Source organism: Scatophagus argus, chromosome 5 (genome assembly GCF_020382885.2).
Source record: "Scatophagus argus isolate fScaArg1 chromosome 5, fScaArg1.pri, whole genome shotgun sequence".
In the NCBI taxonomy this organism is placed as follows: Eukaryota; Metazoa; Chordata; class Actinopteri; family Scatophagidae; genus Scatophagus; species Scatophagus argus.
In genome coordinates this window covers 9,491,121-9,510,659 of record NC_058497.1, presented here as the reverse complement: position 1 = coordinate 9,510,659, position 19,539 = coordinate 9,491,121, and the positions used below count along the sequence as shown (strand labels likewise).

At 40.6% G+C, this 19,539-nt stretch overlaps 2 protein-coding genes across 5 annotated transcripts; one reads left to right on the top strand and one right to left on the bottom strand.

The window, feature by feature from the left end:
- The first annotated feature begins 52 nt into the window (after positions 1–52).
- On the top strand, positions 53–3,174 carry tubd1 (tubulin, delta 1). Its single transcript, XM_046390395.1, has 8 exons — positions 53–409; positions 492–639; positions 1,347–1,563; positions 1,655–1,886; positions 2,067–2,231; positions 2,345–2,473; positions 2,667–2,850; positions 3,054–3,174. Exons 1-8 carry the CDS (start codon positions 259–261, stop codon positions 3,157–3,159), a joined length of 1,332 nt encoding a protein of 443 aa, XP_046246351.1. The 5' UTR covers positions 53–258; the 3' UTR covers positions 3,160–3,174.
- A 1,148-nt stretch (positions 3,175–4,322) lies between these two features.
- Positions 4,323–19,016, bottom strand: vmp1 (vacuole membrane protein 1). Of its 4 annotated transcripts, none has more exons than XM_046390413.1 (12): positions 18,863–19,016; positions 18,163–18,270; positions 17,679–17,811; positions 17,160–17,250; positions 16,558–16,668; positions 12,120–12,287; positions 11,636–11,767; positions 9,637–9,717; positions 9,341–9,457; positions 7,930–7,991; positions 6,154–6,253; positions 4,323–5,383 (listed from the first exon to the last, which is right to left on the bottom strand). In XM_046390413.1, the coding sequence occupies exons 2-12, from the start codon at positions 18,239–18,241 to the stop codon at positions 5,240–5,242; spliced, it is 1,218 nt and encodes a 405-aa protein (XP_046246369.1). In that variant the 5' UTR covers positions 18,242–18,270; positions 18,863–19,016; the 3' UTR covers positions 4,323–5,239. The 4 variants fall into 4 exon arrangements, with proteins under 4 accessions (XP_046246369.1, XP_046246371.1, XP_046246368.1 ...); XM_046390415.1 differs by having other exon boundaries at positions 18,163–18,266; positions 18,863–18,996; XM_046390412.1 differs by having other exon boundaries at positions 18,746–18,901.
- Positions 19,017–19,539: the final 523 nt, after the last annotated feature.

The following is a 19,539-nucleotide window of genomic DNA, read 5'->3' as shown; positions in this document are numbered from 1 at the left end:
TTGACTGAATATATGTGAGTTTTATTTTGAAATTTTTGACAGTTTGGTCCGGAAATGGCTTTCTAACTTGTTATGGCGGCAGAAAGCAGTACGGCGAGAGCTTTCAAACCACACGTTCCGTACGTCCTCGGACACTGTCATGAAAGCTTTCACTCACAGCAGGAATTCACCGGCGGACTTCAAACTACATGCTGTCATACTCTGATCGGAAAACTATCGATCCTTCTGGAAACTGTTCGGTCTTGACCAGGGACAACAATGTCCCTAGTAACAGTGCAGCTCGGTCAGTGCGGCAATCAGTTGGGTCCTGAGCTGTTTGATATCATCTGCAGCGATGCTCTGGAGGGACAGAGGAAAGTGTACAGCACAGCCAGCTGTGAGCGATTCTTCCGCCAAACTGCTCGTGGAGGTAAGACACCTGATCCAGGTTAAATGAGTTTGGTTCCCTTTTGTACAGCAACCTGTTGACCTGTCACTGTTCTATTAACCAGACCTAGTAGCCAGAGCGGCGCTGGTTGACATGGAGCCCAAAGTGATCAACCAGAGTATCAGCAGGGCTCCAAAATCTGGCAAGTGGAGGTATGGAGAAACTTCACACTTCAGCCAGAAGCAGGGATCTGGAAACAACTGGGCTAATGGGTAAGAAGTTTTATTCTTCTGTTGTTGTAGTTAGAGGAACATTATATATAATTCGACATTGTCAGTCACCTCATCATGTCAAATCAAAACCCAACTCAAGGTGCTTTCATGTGAGCTTTTTTTGCCCCCAGAGACATCAATGGCTGGTTTGCTCAGCTGTCATGAAGGTGAATCTGTTGATGATTTCATCCATCTCACTTTCTGAACATTTGAGTGAAGCACGACTCATCGTGGATTAATCTGCAGATAATTTTCTCAATCAATCAGTTAATCATTTCGTCTAGCCCGAGATTATGGCTTCAAATGTCTTGTTTTGGCCAACCAACAAAAATCCAACATGCAACGATATGAAGTTCACTGTCATGTTTGCATTTAAAGCATCACATTATCAAATTGAGGAGGTTGGAAGCAGCAAAAGTTTTGCTTTGTAAAACTGTAAAAAGTTTATCCTTGACCTTGGCAATGCAATAGCAGTTTGACAGTAGAAAGCTAGTGAGCGGACCTTGCGTTGGGATTGTGTGTCAAGATATTTCCTTGGTTCCGAATTTTAATGCTTAAATAATGTCAGTTGTAATATATAATATTATTATGGTTAATTTTTACTGACACAACACAGATGCAGGAAAACACTGTGTTGAGTAAAAAAAAAAAAAAAAAAGGAAAATGAGGAGCAAAAAGCTGGTAATGGGCTTCTCTTCTCACATTAGGTACTGTGTCCACGGCCCTCGTCACAGAGACGCGGTGGAGGAGCTGGTGAGGCGAGAGGCGGAGCACTGTGACAGACTGGCTGGATTCATGGCCATAATGAGTGTGGCAGGCGGGACGGGTTCAGGAGTCGGTACCTACGTGACTCAGTGTCTCCGAGACATGTACCCCAAGGCGTTCATCCTCAACCACCTCACCTGGCCGTACGGGACTGGCGAGGTACGGAGTCTACTGTCAAGTGACTAGTTTTTAATGATAGTGCAGAATAACATGCTAGAAAATCATTTTTCCCATGACCCCGTCCTTTCAGGTGATCGTCCAGAATTACAACTCGGTGCTGTCGCTGGCACACCTTTACCAGCTGTCGGACGCCATCCTGGTGCACGAGAACGACACGGTGCACAGGATCTGCAGTCAGCTGCTCAACATCAAACAGATCTCCTTCAGCGATGTCAACAGGGTTATCGCTCACCAGCTGGGCAGCGTCCTGCAGCCTGCACTCACTGCTGACTCCCACGGAGCCTTCAGCAGAAATCCTCTGGGTGAGAGGCCAACACACACACACACACACACACACACACACACACACACACAGACCAGCACATGGCAGGTTTACCACAAGGCATGGATTTATCAGATCTTTGTGCGACTGATTCAGCCCCACCAGTAGGCAGAAAATGACCAATAACATCACACTATTGTTTAACTTCTCTGCCTCTCAGGCGAGCTGCTGAGTGCCCTTGCGTGCCACCCAGAGTACAAGCTGCTCAGTGTGTGTACTATCCCTCAGATGCCCAGTGCCTCCATAGCCTACAGCACGTTCAGCTGGCCAGGCCTCCTCAAACACCTACGACAGATGCTCATCTCCAACACCAAGATGGAGGAAGGCAAGTTCACTTTCAGTTTATTATGGCACGATAATGACAGGTTTGTTATTTTATATTATGGCTTGAAGGTCACAAAGCACTTAAGAGAATCCTTGGTGTTTGTCCTGCGCCAGGTATAAACTGGCAGGTGCGTCCACCTGCAGCCTCAGAGCGGAGCAGGAGTCTTACAGCATCCAGCTTTAACACCTCTCTGGCCAACCTGCTCATACTGAGAGGGAAAGATGTGTACAGCGCAGAGACAGGTCAGAAAGATGATTGATATGTTTGGATAAGTCAAATGACTGGGTGAAATAATTCTGTAATGACTTATTTTCACCTGCTAAATTCATGACAGTCAAGCACTGTAGCTTGACAGTAGCTCCAGCTTTGTTTCTGTGATATTTTCACTCTTCAGACAGTGTAAACCAAGGGATTTGAATTATGTCCTGTCCACAGGCAGCTTCGAGGACCCAGCCCTGTACGCCTCCTGGCTCTCCTCGACAGAAGCTTTCAGCTTGTGGAAATCCCCAGTGCCTTTTAATAAATATGAAAAATCTGCCACGCTGGTCAGTAACAGTCAGGCTCTGCTCAGACCTCTGGATAACATGGTGGGAAAAGCCTGGAATATGTTTGCATCCAGGTGAGTCGGTCACATTACTCAGAGAAATGCTAAATATGAGTTTTAAAGAAGAACTGTGTCGTGACAACTGTGCAAAGTAGCGCTGCATAGTCATGAGAATTATTAAAGCTAATATTTAAGTATAGGCAGTGTATGAGTTGGTTTCTTTCTGCATTAAATGTCTTATGGTAATTTTTCTTTCTTGTTTTGTTTTCCTGTTACAGGGCCTACGTCCATCAGTACATTAAATTTGGGATCTCTGAGGAGGACTTTCTAGACAGCTTTACTTCTCTTGAGCAAGTCATCTCCAGCTACAGTCAGCTATGCTAGAAATGGGACAAACTTTAAAAAAAAAACACCACCTTGCCTTTGGACACTATTCAAAGAGAGCAGCATTATGTGAGATATGTAAAAAATGAACATGTAAATTAAACTGACAGAATGTTTTTTTTGCTTTACTGTAAACTGAACACATTCCTTGACTGTGACATCTGCATGTGGCAGGAAATGAGGGGACTTCTTTGGACCAAAATATTGGGACACCCATTTAGTGCCTCTTCAGAAGCCAAATGTAGGAGCTATTCTATTAAATTATAATGGGCTTTGTGACGTGGTTGTTTTGTCTACTTCTGTTTCCGAGGCCAGAAATAAAGCACTCTGAAAAATGGAAATTTGGAAAGCTATAGCACAGGTTCTAAATGCACCTCATGGTGGGATCAGCTGCAGCTCTTTGTTTGAAAATGTGTGTCGAGCAATTCTTAGGATTAGCAGCAAAGCACAAAGAAAAGTAACAAGGGCATCAGGTAACATACTTTTCATCGCTTTATTGTTAATCAGTTTTACATGATAGTAAATCCAGGATGGGGATGATGGGCACAAAATCAGTGTCACTACGGACGGGCTGCTAAATTGACAAATCTACCAGCAGAAGTTGAGCATCTCGACACGAGCCAAGCGGCACAGCTGGAATGCTGAAAGGCCCGCAACTTCAGCCAGCCTACAGACTGCTGTTGCCATATTAATTTAACAGCCAACACCAGTCTGATAAGCTAGCTGACGGAGTGGGAGAGCTGTGACAAGCGTGGCCAGCATGTAGTAAAGAAGGGGACCTCTACTCATAAAGCTCGAGTCCACCAGAATCCGCCCAGTGGGTTTCAGGCAGGACGTATCCCCAACGCAGGGAGGGAAGAGAATGAAATTTTACAGTCTGAATCAGATGATGAACAGAAAAAGAATCCTAAAAATTTAGTTGCAGTTATTAAGGGCATAATTCAAGTCTTCTTGAGTGACCAGCTGTTCACTTACCTTAAAGATGATCATTTCTAAGAGAAAATGAAGTATTAGCTCCATCATGATTGTTAAAGAATTACATCAGTTCTTAAACATTACAGGATCGTAGCTGGAACATAGCTAAACAGGATGAACATTCAAAAGTTAAGCTTGTCCTACAAAAGAAGACAAAAAAATGAAAGACTCAGACTTTGAGCAAGTACCATGATTTACATGTTTTATATATGATCTGATCCAAGGTTCGACCTAAATGTACAGAATAGAAATGGGACTACTTAGCTGAGAGCACAATGTCACTTTACAAATGATATCTTTTGTTTTTGATTTTTTTTTTTTTTTTTTTTCCTTGTTTTGGTTCAAGTTAACTCATGTCCACAGCGACCATCAGAATAGAAATACATGTGCGCATACTGTCAAAAAGATATTAAGATATTTACACAATGTGCAAACCATCAATACCACACCGTTTTAAGTTGATATTGCTTGTTGTCACCATTTTAAAATGACAAGTACAGAAACAAAACAAGACAAATTGGTCTCACCGTTTAACATGACGAAAACATGAGGAAAATTAAACCCTGAAAAGAAAAAACATCCATTGCAGTTATCTTGGCAGCACACTGTACAAACAAATCAAGACCCATCCATACATAAATGTTACAAAATTAAATAAAAATCAAGTTTGTAAGTCAAGAACTATGTTCAAAGGAAGTCAGACCTTCCCGTCTTGCATAAGGCATAGCATCTGATGGGCACTGCCCGCACACAGCAGTCACCACCAAACCGCTGCTTTAACTTCTGAGGTCAATGAATGGGTTAAATCTAACATTAAAGTAACATGTTAAGATCAGCAATAGAACCAATCGCACTACACACGCCTAGAGAGCGAGATGAGAGGAAGAACTACAAAACCTGAAGAGGGACAAACAGTAAACGGCACATACATCCTCCAAAGCACACACTCCAACAAGTAATGCCTGTTTTCCTTTTATTGAGCTTTCAGCCTCTGAGAATGGATGGAGGTGAGGTCTGTTGTTAGTGGCTGGTGCTGAGTGGAAGGCTCTCAGCAGCAGCAGCAGAAACACAGTCACTTGGTTGTTTGTACAGCTTTGTCTCATCATCACTTGGTTTTCTCCTCTGAGTGCCTCTGCTGCTGCAGGCGCTTGGCGTAGCTCTGAGCCATGGAGTTGACGATGGAAATGACAAAGTAGCAGACCATGACGAGCACCACCTTCTCAAACACCCATGAAAGCCAGTTCTCATCCTGGAAAAACAAAATTAGGATGCATACTCAATTATTTACCATCATACAAGCATAATGTAATATTACAGATCTTGAAGACACACATGCAGCTATACTGTGAATATTGCTACTGCATATATGACAAAGAGCAGGTTGGAAGAAAATTAAAGAAAACTAAGATGGGAATTAAAATAAAAATTAAAATCTTTCTATGTTTGCTTAACGCAAATGCTTTATATTATTATCAGTGCTTTGGCCAATAAATAAGAAACTGGCAAAGATATGTTTGAGGTGACTTCAAAATAGTTTCTCACTTATACTTGCCCTGTTATACCGGTTCAGCAGAGAGAACTGATAATTATATTTCCCAACACACATCTTAGTCACAGTTGTTAACTAACCAAACTTCAGGATTGTTATAAAAATGTTGACGTGATTACGTTAAAAATAGAGCCAATGTATCATTACCACACATTAGAAACTCTATAAATATTGGCCTTAAGAATCAAGTATCATTAAGGCTGTACTTTCAAACAAAAAAAAAATTGAAACTCTGATACTTTTCATAATGCTCCATGTGTTGCATAAATTCATAGACGGCTGAGGACCATTTATGGCCTGATCGCATGAAGCCTTTCCAACATAACAGTTTTAGTCTACAATATGACAAAAGCTTACAAACATAGTTGTTAATCTGATTAAATAAATTCACTAACAAACCTCGGAATGAAAAAAAAAAAAAATAAGGTTGTGACTTGAAAGTGGTGGGCGGTAAAAGAAATTGTTCTTACCGCTGGTGTGTTTCCCCCAGCGTGGTGCAGCTTGTTCCTCTGTGCTTCCAGGTACTGACTGAAGGGCTTTTGGAGTGATGGTCCCACTTTGGGCACAGACCTGACATTGCAGCGCCACATACATCCACACAGAATGGCAAAGAAAAGAGACAAAAGAGACACAGGGAGAGAGAACATTAATTCACTTACCCTTTCAGCACACTTCCTTTGACACGAAGCCCAAAACTGAAGCTTGAGACCCTGAACACTTATTCCCTTGAAGAGCCTCATAGAGAAGTTTGTGAGGGCTTTTCTTTCCCTGAATGCTACCAAAGGTCCTCTCTGATCCACCAGTCAATCAGCATCCTTGCAACAGCTGCTGAAGGCCCCGTTCTACACACAGGGCCTGTCTTTGAGCTTCCACTTCCACTACTGAGAGCTGTGAGCAGGAGCAGGCAGCAAAGGGGAATGAAGCTGAAACTCCTCAGCTCTCCTTTTATACTACTTAGCTCTCTATAGGAGTCTGTGTCAGCCCCTTCAATCAGGAAGTGACTCGCCATGATGTCATCACCTTTACCACCATTGCTGCCTTCTGTGTGGAAACATATCTAATCAGGGCGTGCTCATGTCCTTATTAGGAAGTGAGGATTAGGATTAGGTCATCATGGGGCCAATCACAATGGATACCAGTTTAATCAATTGTAGTTTGTAGTTTTAACGTTTGGCCAGAAGAGGTACAGTCCAAAGGGATGTCTACATATTATCACCATGAAGAGAAAAATATACTGCAGACTATAGACACTCACACACTGCCTCCCCACTGCATTGATTAAAATCTGTCCCTGATCAGGACACAACCATGTAGTCTAGATTAGTCTAGACAAGACTAAGCAAACACCAAAAGGGAAGCATGTAATTGCGGATTTCAAATAAACCCAACTAGTTTTCACTGACTCACTCTTGTTATCTCTACCACTTTACATGCAAGCACACGCGAATTCATACACAAAGCAACTACCAAAAAAACATCCTGTTAGCACTGAAACACTGCTTGGACTCATCATAGCGAGTCACCATGGCCCATCTGAGTTTCATGGGAAAGAACCTTGACTTTTATTTCTAATCAAAAAGAAATAAAATACTCAATGTAACCATGGATTCAGCTCCAAATATGGTCAAAGTTGCTACCTGGACATTCACGAAAGGGAACATTGAACAGCCATTGAACACAGCCTTTACAAAAAGAAAAGCAGCCCTATAGCCAAGTTACTGTTAATATGCAAGAAGTCTGGCTAAACTCCTTGCTGGCCTTCTTAACATTTTGCCTGATGACATTTCATTTCTTGATACGCAATAAATACTAATCATTATCTTTTTTTTGAATAGCTAATTTTACCTTCTAAAATATTTAGTGAAGACCAACAATTGGCATATTACCTGCGATCCTACATATTAATTAATGTCAGATTTTACCAAACAGTCATGGAAACTCTTTCCACATCTAAGTCAAAGTTGAACTTGGTGAGTCAGATCAACATGTTCAGATGTGGCCTCACACGCCTGACCACCAATGCTGCAGCGATGTATTGAAAAAATTAAATGCATGCACGTTCTCCCCAGCAGCGAAGGCATGTATTCATACAGGATGAGCAGCCAAAATGAATTTGAAATGTTTACAAATGTATTGGTAACCACAAAACCAGGCGAAAGACAATGACTCCACAAAGTACATGAATATTGCAGTTTTTCTCACACACATACACGCACGGACACACACCAAGACAGACCGACACTTACCCGATGAGTGCCACCATTTGCTCCACTATGTGCTTGCTGAAGGTAATGATAACAAATAGTTTCTGTAGGAAAACAATGGAAAGATTAATAAGCTTTAAAATCCATTACTTCATGATCATATGCAGAGATGTCCAACACACACACACACACACACACACACACACACACACACACACACACACACATAAATCGTTGAAGAACATTTCTCTGCAAATATTTTAAGTGTTTTGCATGACACCAGAAGAAAACTTTGAGAAGGGAATCAACAAAACAAAAAAGTCTCAGAAACGTATGTGACCAACAGACCGACAGACAATTTTAGAGGCCCAGCTGTGGGAAATTGATGCCACATCTGCCATGGTCCGCAAACACACTAATTACAAAAACTCAAACCTGGAAGTAAGCTAAATTTTAGGTTGCGAGGGGCTTTTTGTGGTTTGCAAAGCGCCAAAGTGGGGGGGCAAAACCGCAATATTTTTCTCCGGTCCTGAAACTGATCAGCTTTAAAACAGCATGACACATGCCCCCCTGGACATAATCAGACAGGATATGACACGTGATGTCCAATAGGTTCAAGGTACAAAAGAAAAAAAAAAAAAAAGAGTCACACAGTCCCCCCTGCAGCCTCTTACCGTCTGCTCAATTTCCTTCTCTCATGTCTCATGTCTACCTTCTCATGTCCACTCTACATCCTTCATAACCCCCGCTGCCTGCCGGGTCCCTTTGTCTGAAAGGTCTCAGAGTGAGATCACTGGCTGGTACCACCAAGAGATGGACAGGTTTAGTTTAAAACACTCAGCGACTCACACACAGACAGCCTCTCTTAGCATAGGCTTACATTAGTCACACGTGTGGCAGACTCAACAATACACTCCGTAATTAAGCGTTTGTTAGTTTTTTTTTTCGTTCTGCCGGATTTTTAAATATCCAAACTCTTGTTAAAGACTTCTTAAAAGCTTCCCTCCTTTTGTCTGGACCCTATTTATATGGTCTGAATGCATTTCAAAGCTAAAGTCAGAATAAGGAATCCCCAAAGGACCGGAGCACAGTCAGAAAGATTTAATGAAAAGTGCACAATTAGGAGTTTCTCACAGTTACTCATGATCTAAGTACTGGGTTTGATCTTAGCTCTCCCACACGTTTTGAGGTTGTGGGGACTGTTCAAAGTGAACCAGTCAGCGGGGCATACCCTTTTTTCTCGACAGAGACTTTTTGCCATGCACTATTACAATATGGACAGAGCATTTTGATGACATGTAGCAAAAGATGAGTCATACTGAAAGCCACTGAAAGTATGGTATGTGCCTTTATGGTTTGTGTTAAAAATGGAAAACCTGATGTAGTTTGACGTCATCTCGTACTTCATTACTTTCTAACCACTTCTGACAAAACTTTCAGTTGAGCTACCAACCTGTATATGCATCTTGATGATGGCTTTTCCGATCAGAGTTGCTCCAAAGAAGGTCCAGAACGGAACCAGGAAATGACCACAAGTTATTCCAGCCAGGTCGAACAGAGGATTAGGAATCTGAAACACACACATCAGATAATATAATTGATTCATAATCTTCTAAATGACCACTGTCACATGCGTGAGGTTACAGATGAGTTTTCTACAGTATAAATTTGCATTTACAGTGAAGAAAGACTGCATTGCAACAGTAATCTTTGATTGCAGTTGTGTAAAAATACAGTATGTAAACTTACAGACGCACAAGCCAAGATTCCAAAAAATCCCACTTTCTGCACCATATGTTGGACTCCCAGCTTTGCTCTTGTGACAAAATCCTGCAAACAAATTTTAGGAAACAATTCAAACATACAATACTGCTGTCAGATGTGAATGATTAGGAAAAGATAAATATGACATTTGGCTTTCATGACTCATGGTTTATAAAACCTGCTATACTAAACTGCAGCACAATTCAAGAAAATACATGAGTGTCTCCCATCTCTTATCACCCTTTTTGTAAAATTCCTTTCCTAAAATAACCATGCAGACGAATGGTTTTGGACCGACAACAGTGTTGTCTGCAAGGATATTTCAAGAAACAAGAGCTTGTGGAGATTACTGTGGTCAAATACAAAAATATTTCTGGGCACTTTTTTTGGTTTGGTGGGATTACCACTGAAAACTGTGTGGTATGAAAGTGCAGAGGATCTTTTGATCATTTCTCCTTCCTTGTGGGGGTGAAATGTGTGTGTGGTTACATGGTGAAGATCACAGCTGATGCAGGAAGAAGATTAAGAGGAAGATTCAAAAGCTGGTATCGCATCAATGTCGATTTTGGAAGCTATTTAATTATCAGTTTCTTCAGTCTTCAAGTCTCCACTATTAAACATGAGATTACTTATCACTTTCATTTTTACTTATGTCAGTTCTTTTTGCAGTCAATATTGCTAGTGTATATTTCTTAGGGCTGGGACAACGTTAATGCATTGTTATCACGTATCTGTTAGTGCGTGATAAAATAAAAAATAATAATTGTTGGCGTTAATTGATAACAGCGCAATAGCGGGATTTCATGTAGATCAAAACCAAAACTTGCAGCACGGAGGTTTGAAAGTGCATGATTAGGTTTTTTATGTTTGTTTTATACATACATACATGTTTATTGTACCTTATCACTTGCACAGCATGACAAGTCAATTTAGTTTAATGCGCTCTATGCCACTAGGTAATGTATAATTATTATAATTTATTCATAATTATTTTTTAAAAAACAATTACATAAATGTAGATATTTTTTTATGCTTACTCTTGTCCCTTTTTGTGCACTGAAGCTCTACTTTTAATCCTCATGTCTTTCTTAATTTTATTTATATAGTATTGACTATTACAAATTATAACAAAGCACAACTTTAAGCGATGTATTCCTCTTTAAATATTGCCTTGTGTATGTATATTGTGTGAGACATTCCTGCAAACAATGTGGTCCTCAAACAAGCTTCAGACTTGTGTGTGAGATTGATGCTTAGAAAATCTATAACAAATGCGCATGTGGGTACATCCTGAATACATTCCCATGATGAAGGACATGTGATGTGAGGCTGGCTTCCTCAGTCTATTCAGTTGAGAACCAGCGAAGTGAAAAAAGGTGATGGAGACAATGTACCCGACTTCTCTGATTTCTGCTGACTCAGCATCTGATCTCAGCTGACTCCAGTCATGTGAACTTTGTTCCTGACAGAGCTGTCTGTCATTCAAATTAGAAGCCGGTGAAAAGAGAGAAGGAGGGAGGAAGGCAGAGAGAGCGAAGCCCGAGGGATGATTAAAGGGGGAGCTGTGCTCAGGGTGACTCACAGACAGAACAGACAGATTTACTGGAAATGTAAGGGAGGGAGTGGCTTCACTGAAGTCACATGACACTTTAAAACCAATCACTGGACACTAGCTTGATGGTCAGTTGCACATTATGAAGATGAGGCCATATCAGATGTAATCATATCATACTGGGTGGCTGGCAAACTGTAAACATCTATGCTAATATGGCATCAAACAGAGGGATACATACTTCAGTATTCAATGTAATTAATATGTGCTTCAATGGAAGGAATGGGTGGAGTCAGTGCTACCTAAATATGACAACTGTGGGGATTTTTTATAACCTATTTGCTGTTCCTGTGCTTTTTGGAAAACTGACTGAAGTGAAATATGAAGTGAAATATGTGTGTGTGTGTGTGTGTGTGCATACACAGCTCTGACCTGAGCACCTTCGGCCTGCTCCAGCATCTCCTCAAACTCCTCATAGTCTTCGTCATCTGGATCAGCTCCTGACTGTCGAGCCGCTCTGGCCATGAAATATGGAGGCAGCTCTCCGATGGCAGTGCCTGCCCCCTACAACAACACAATTAAAATGTCCCATGTCAGCACTTACCTTATTTCCCACATTCACAGGCTAGTATTCATGCCACCATCAACTTTTTAAACTGGTACACCCAATCGCTCTGTGTGAAGTAAAACATACTCTGGCTGAATGTAAGATACAAGAAAAGCTTTTAAAGTTCTGTAAGTATTCAACGTTTTTTAAGAGTTTTAGTCCTGGCAAAGCATATTGAATTGAGGAAATCCCAATTCTTGGACAAATTCCCTGCTGTCACAATGCCACCCACTGCTGGCACTGTCTAACATTCTTACCATTTTTCTGTGTGGACCACTGTGTTGTCTCTTTATTCAAAGTACTACTCACCCACATGCAGGCCTCCAGGCGGACCTTTGACATGATTGAGAAGAGGGAGACGTCTCCCTCTGCCCCTCCACCTTGAGGACAGACAATCTGGTCTGGATATGGAGGCTCTGGGAAGTCTGTGGAACCACACTCGTAGGCTGCCAGGGTTACTGATGCTATGTGAGGGCCCTAAGAGACACATGGGACAGATATAGAAGAGGAGCTGTTTTAATGGGCTGAAAACCACTGGGACATGCACATGTAATCATTCTTTTTCTGTAACTGAAAACTGTGTGGTACATATGTCACGAAACACTTGGACATGAACCTAAATTGTGATTGTCTATGGGGCAAATACGGGGGGAGTGCAATGAGATACAAAATATACAATGCAATGAATATTTTTGATTTTGCAGCATGTTACAATTATGATTATCAGTCTCATATCTCAACACCTTTAATCAACAGCAACAGGCATTTTAATTGGAAAAAGGGTTGCCATATCATTATTAATTTACTCTTAGTTCCAAGTTTATTAGGTACACCTAATACAGTCAACTACAACAGACCTGCAAGAGTGCTGACTCAACTTTTGATCATTTTTAAGGCTGCAGTCTGTGGCGCTGCCAAACTACAGTTTAATAAGAGGTTTCTAACGTTTAGTCTGCTCTTATTGATGTAAACATGGTGTTAGAAACAACTCAACTGCACAGCCATCTGTAGCTTCCACAACGGCCATCCAGTTGAATCAACAGTTTCAACAAAAACTGAAAACAAGAACCTTACTAAAAGGTAGCATTTACTGCAGGGCTTTTTAGACAGTGTTGATTTTAGCTAATAAATTGGATTATATATACATATTTGGCAACAATAGAACCTTTAACTATGATTTATAATTATACTGCACAGCTGTACATAAGTATTTTGAGTTAAATTTAACCTGCTCTTGCTTGGTTAAGCAAAGCTCGCCTGCTAACCATCTGCACACAGGTACAGACACACACCAGCTGAGTCACACAGTCTCTCTGACAGGTAGACAGGTGATCATTTATCATCATGAAGATGTCTGGTTAGGCTGAGCCACCTGGCCTCAATAACAGTTGTCCCACCTGTAACTACAACACAGCTTCTCCATTATGCCTCCTTAAAGTAATACAGGAAACACTGACAAAAGATTGACAGCACACAATTAGTCTGTGTTGACTACAACTGTTCCCCCATTGTAACTCCCCAGCGCACTCGGCTGTATGAGCACGCACGACTTCTTTCATTTACAAAACACAGTCTGTCTCAACCAAATACAATCTCACATGACACTACCAGTCAGTGTTAACAAGAACAAACCAAGCTATGGCTCCAGCTATGAAACCTGTCCCACAGGAAAGGTGATACATTGGCCCTGCAGTGCTGCAGATAAGCCCTTAGGTCACTGAAGTCAGCAAAGCAAAACTCTTGGTATCCAGGACAGATAAAACATTTCTTTGTAAAGTAGTGTGGAGTGTGTAGTAGTGGCATTCATCAAAATATAAATCATGCTGATTTAAGAATAAGGCTGTTAAAAGATCTCTGAAGCTGCAAAGCTTAATACAACCTACAAACAACTTACTGACAATTTTCCTTGCTTAGAGCGTTACCAGTAATGGGTCTAAATCTTTAAATATTACTGGAAAATGCTGCAACAGGAAGGGCTGGACAGGGCTGGACAATTTTGTCCCGACCGAAATTCAGAAACATACAATATTTGTAACTGGACAGCAATAGCCCAGATATTTTCACCTGGACTAAAGAGAAGGATGGAGAAAAGTGATGGACTGACATCATCATCATCATCATTAGCGTCCGTCATTACAGAGGAAAAACTGACAGAGGCTTCAAATAATTGATGATCTGATCAAATCAAGTCAAAGGAATGGCATATGAGCTTGTATTTTTTTTTCTTACTTAAACCACAATATTATGACTAAAATCCAGCTCTTGGAGACACAGCAATGACCTCCAAAAACATCATGATGAATCATAAGATCATGGTGGTGTGTGAATCCCCTTTCCCATGAGCATAATGATCTCATGCTCTCAATGGGACAATCTATTAATGCTTTAGGCTTGAGGTAAATTCACAGTGTAACTGACACACTAACATGTGTTTCTTTTTTTCTTCAAAATTAACACTGGGAGTTTATGGTCTATGGCTGACATCAACACTGTGTAGGCACAGGGATATGAGCTGTTGCACTGCGGACATGAATTAGGCTCTAGAGAGAAATGAAACAGAAAATAGTCTCCTTAGCAGTGAGCTTACATCTTGTGGTCAACAGAGTCAAGATGGCTTTTACATTTCTGTGAAAATCAGAAATGTTGACAGGACTTTATGGGATGCTCTGTGTGGCACCAAGGGTGCAAGTCATTGAGATATGCGGCGGAAGCCACATAAAGGGGACACTGGCAGTTTGACAAACTGTATCACTCCATGTCTCAATTTATCAATGGACAACATTATTCTCTTCAGAGTTATGCTGTTTCCCTTAACACCCACACCCTGGATTAACAGTAAACTAAAGGCTCTTCTGAATAAGAAACATGCCTTTCATGACATGAGATAAGGAGAGGTTTAAAATGACATGAGTGTGTCTAGAGTGAAGGCTAATGGGAAGCTGAGCCTCCAGCAACAGGATGTTGGAATATAATCTAGAGGTAAGTAGAATAAAGGATGCCTGGTTCACTTGGCTTTGAGCAGATGGCAGGACGTGTAAGAGGAAGATAAGTAAGCTGCAGCATATTTTCAATATGTTTGACTCTGAGTCCTTAACTGCCCCACAGCTACAACATCTTGAACATGCCGATGAAATTTATCATTTCGTTTGTCAATTAATGATGTTAAGTTAAAGGATATTCGAGATGCAATGTTCCTGATAGCCATTATCATCACATGAGCTCATCAGATGAGAAGTCGTTATCAAAAGTGGGCTTTAAATTATCTCTACTGCAACAGCAAAGCTAGTAATTATTTAAAAAAAGAAATGAGAAAAGTTGTTTTAACATTTGCTAGTTTGTTCCATATGGGGGAGATGATGGTGCCTTGAAAGAAACCTCCCTCACACACAGAAGGGAGAGAAGATGAGATCATACTTTCTCAGTGTTATGACACATATACAAAGAGACACAGGAGTGCACAGACATACACCACTACTGCATTACTGTTGGACGCACCATATAAAGTAAGTGAGGACTACTAGACAGCAGAAACTACTCAAGCACACACACTTGGTGAGCTGAAAAAGTATTAATGGAAGGAGTGTGTGCATGGGCTCTGAAAAACAGGAAGGTCACAGTAACATCTTTGCCATTATTTCATTATAATGGAAATAGCTGACTGAGCTGGCCCACAGTTGCACCACCTCTAAAGAACAGATGCCACATCAGCAGCAGAAAGCGGGCTATGATGCAGAATTTCTTCCTCTCTTTCATTTTGCTATGTTCTTGTTTTTACCACAACCAACACAAATGACACACATTTTGGTGACTCAGTCATACAGTCATTCTGTGACTGCCAGTCAGAGAAAAAGTACACTTAACTTTTGGTTAGCATTAGACACACGAGTGACAAAAAGGAATGCATTTGAAGAAGCAAAAGACAATGAGTAGGACGAGTGAGTATGATGCCATCCTCTGGCGCCTACAGGGATAGATCAACATGTGCTTTGGGCAGAAATGAATGCTATGAACTTGAGGAAGAGTTTCATGTCATCAATGCAGGTTTATCTGCAAGAAAAGTAATTCACATCTGAATAAAACCAGCCTGCATATCATTGATACACAGAAGGCATCCTGACCCTTGTTGAGCACAGCCGACCAGATAACAATGGACAACAGTTTCTTTCTTGAGTCATTATCATTTTGCAGCCTTTTGACTGTTGAGATATGAGCTGCACGTGGGCCACCAGAGTTGGTTTTTACATATGTTAACATGGTAATGAGCACATGACAAAAACATGTTGATCAATAGATCTGAATTGTGTACATTTTGTATAGCTCCACTATTCTGTGTCCACTTACAGCATGTGCAGACATGCAAACACATGACCTCATCACTGACAGACCTTTCTTGCTACTTTTGTCTGCTATCATAATTACATGCTGCTCATTCAAATTACATTCCAAGACACTCAACTAGGGAAACATCTGCATCAACCAATCATCAAAGTTTTGTTTCCATATTGCTCATTTTAAAATATTCCTTCACTGCCACAACTGCCTTCAGAGTAAAATGGCTTTGTCCTATTTCAATGTCTGAATTTGTTTACAGATAAAATATGTTGTCTATGGATTTTTCAGGTGTGTATTTCAACAGGAAATGATCGTTTGCCTGTTTTCTCTTTACTACTGTACTGTATTCTGTACTATCCCAGTTCAACAGATAGTGTTTACATGTTGTCTAAACCACAGAAACATGTTCTCTTACCAAATAGAGCAGGAAGGTGTGCAGGCCAGTTCCAAGGCCTACTGAGGACAGGATCCCAAGGCCTACCCAGTAGGCACACCATAGCAACTTCTTCTCTAGGTATGTGACATACTTGAGTAAAGAAAGTAAAAATATAGATTAGAAGACAGAGAACACAGGTGCAGTCATGGTATGATTGGGATCAAAACCTTGTTTTTTATTTTATTAACATCAGCTGTTTTTAAGAGAAAAAGATTTGACTATTATCTCATTTGTTTAATCTAAACTTCCTATAGTGTGTTGAATATTAGTTGATAATTACAAGTGATAGTAATCTAGGAAGATGTTAATTCTATATTTAAAACTGGCGATGCTTGAACTGAACTGTAACAGACCACTGACTGCTGCAAAAAGGAATTTGTGACAAAACTTTTGCTAACTGACTGTATGATCAAGGGTTACTTGACAACAGTGCAGGCATCATTATCTCCCAACAGGCGCTTTCTCCTAGGAGACTTTTAAAATGGATAAAGAGTGACTTATCATTAACCTTTAAACAGGATGGTGATGGAGGAAAGGTGTTGATTATTAACATCTGAAAAAACAAATCAGTCAAGCCTTACTTGTTGGTGTGCTCCCTCAGTGGAGTAGGCAATGGAGAACAGAGAACATAATACCAAAACTAAGACCACTGCGCCTCGTCGTTGCCAAAGTCTAAGCAAAAAAGCAAGAAAACAATATGTAAATAATGAAACAAGTTCCAAATACACCAAATAAAAAAGTGATGCTTTATTATCTTGCCAAATTTCTTCAAAGGGGACTAACATCACTAATGCTCAACTCTAAAAGAATCTCTAGTGGATATGGAACACTGCTTTTCCTTGTCTTTAATCCATTTATAGTGTAAAGAAGTAAGGTCACGATGAGGTTTACAACTCCAGCTTCTCTGGAACAGAGAAATTACTTTTTCTGTGATTATTTAGGTCTGAGGGTATGTTTGCCAGTTGGTGAGCAAAACACAGAGTAACAAAAAAACAAAAAAAAAAACCCAAATAGGACAAAGGTCACAAGAACGCAATCAAACAAGAACAAATGCTGTGCACCAACAAAGGCACTCTAGAAAAACCTGTTCAACTTCTTACTTGAATGTCCACTCCTTTAGCTTGATGAGGGTCTCCAAGAGGAAATAATGTAGCGTGGTGACAGGCCTCCTCCATACCACTAAAGACAGTCGCTCCTCCTTGTCTTTCTGTCGCCTCTCTCTTAATGATGAGTCTGGACAACAAACAGAATTGCAATCGCCCTCATATGCTGTAATACTTGTATGTATATCAATTATTATATCCTGCTGAACTGGCAATGCCAAATACATGACACATGAGGCATCAGCGAGTCAGGTTCTGTTCTTATTCTAGTGCAGGCCAACTTATTTGTTCCTCTGGAAACTGAAAGTAAGACATGAAGGTTTTTTTATGACCCGTTCAAACCATGTGGTGGTAGTTATCACTGTGTGCCATCAGATATTACACAACCGTAACTTTACAGGGACGCCTCATAGATGAAAATTAACTTCTCTATTGTACATTTTTGTGGCACAAGTGTGCTGTAGTGTGTAGCAAAACTAACCTGCAGACTTGCCATTCTGTTTGTCTTTAGCTCCTGCTCGTTTCTGAGGCTGTTCACAGCTTGCTCCATTGGCTGCCATGTCAGTCAAGATTTAGCAGGTCAGACTGTCTAGGACGAAAGAAAATGAGAATTTCGTGTCTGTCGTTCAACAGTGTCCTCCTCTCAAATGTTTTGCTTCCTACTGTCTAACAGAATATGACAAGCACTGTGGGACCCAGAGGTCATGAAATCCTTATCTGCGAACCTTAGGCAATAAATATCTGTCAGACTGTCAATGCGAACAGCTCGTCAAAACGCCGGCTGACAATCAAATTAGTTATATATTGATTGGAAAGAGAGAATATCATACAAATCAACAAGGCGAAGGCAACGTATCACCAACTGCCTCGTGGTAACACATACAGTGAACTGAAATAGCCGTCGTGATCTAGGTCAATGTGTAATAAGATATGATGCCATATACGTGCACATCACCAGCCTCCACATGCTAACCCGGTTAGCCAAAATGCTAATGGCTAAGCTAGGGACGTTGGCAGTCTCTACATCAAATGGATGTTTTTTAAATAATAGCGAATGCCCTTACCTGTTGAGAGATATGTAAAAATGGCACTTGCCGTTTTGCTGTTATAGTAGTGACAAAACATACACGATATAGAGGGGAAGCAAAGCGATGTTTGGCAAAATTAAATGACAGTCGTACCTCTTTCCTGTTCTGTTCACCCGGAAACAAACACTCTAAGAGGCAAAGTAAAAGCTGTGCTGAGATTCCGCCGTGAATAACTTTCTTCAAACATGCGTGTAATTAACCTGGAATGGTGAAATAATCAACTGTATAAATGTGGAAACGAGACACAGCATTAACATAGCATTTTCTCATATCCAGTTTCAATTCACTTGCTTCAACTCAGAACGAGATTCTTTTAGTGTGATATTGAACTAAAGACGTATTTCCGTAAATTGTGCTCTGTGGTCCAATCGGAGGTTGCCAGATTTGCCAACCTTGGAATTTAAATACTCTCATTTTACCAGATAGTTTAAACACATTTGCCTCTCAATGGAAATTCCGTATCCCTCATTCACTGGAAACAATGAACAAAGTAGTTAATTTAATTTTCATTTGGCCACGTGATTGTGCAAAATCAGATGAAAAACATGCGGCATGACGGATTTGTAAATTTTTGAGCCTTTAAATGACTTTGCTAGACAAAAAATCTGTACAATTACAGACGTTCTCTTTGCAATTATGAGTGAGTACACAGATATAAGCCTTGCATTTTCCCGGCACTCCCCGTGTTGTGACATACCTCATATAACACAGTGAGCTCTTGCTCATCAACATCCATGTTATTTAAAGCGTATATAATAAGATATGGCCAA

Excerpts from the sequence above, each read along its gene's own strand:
- tubd1 (XM_046390395.1), top strand. The coding sequence starts at position 259 with ATGTCCCTAGTAACAGTGCAGCTCGGTCAGTGCGGCAATCAGTTGGGT. Across the intron at positions 410-491 it reads CCGCCAAACTGCTCGTGGAG|ACCTAGTAGCCAGAGCGGCG; the intron begins GTAAGACACCTG and ends TCTATTAACCAG. Across the intron at positions 640-1,346 it reads GGAAACAACTGGGCTAATGG|GTACTGTGTCCACGGCCCTC; the intron begins GTAAGAAGTTTT and ends TTCTCACATTAG.
- vmp1 (XM_046390413.1), bottom strand. The coding sequence starts at position 18,241 with ATGGCAGCCAATGGAGCAAGCTGTGAACAGCCTCAGAAACGAGCAGGA. Across the intron at positions 9,458-9,636 it reads GAATCTTGGCTTGTGCGTCT|ATTCCTAATCCTCTGTTCGA; the intron begins GTAAGTTTACAT and ends TGTGTGTTTCAG. Across the intron at positions 7,992-9,340 it reads TCATCAAGATGCATATACAG|AAACTATTTGTTATCATTAC; the intron begins GTTGGTAGCTCA and ends GTTTTCCTACAG.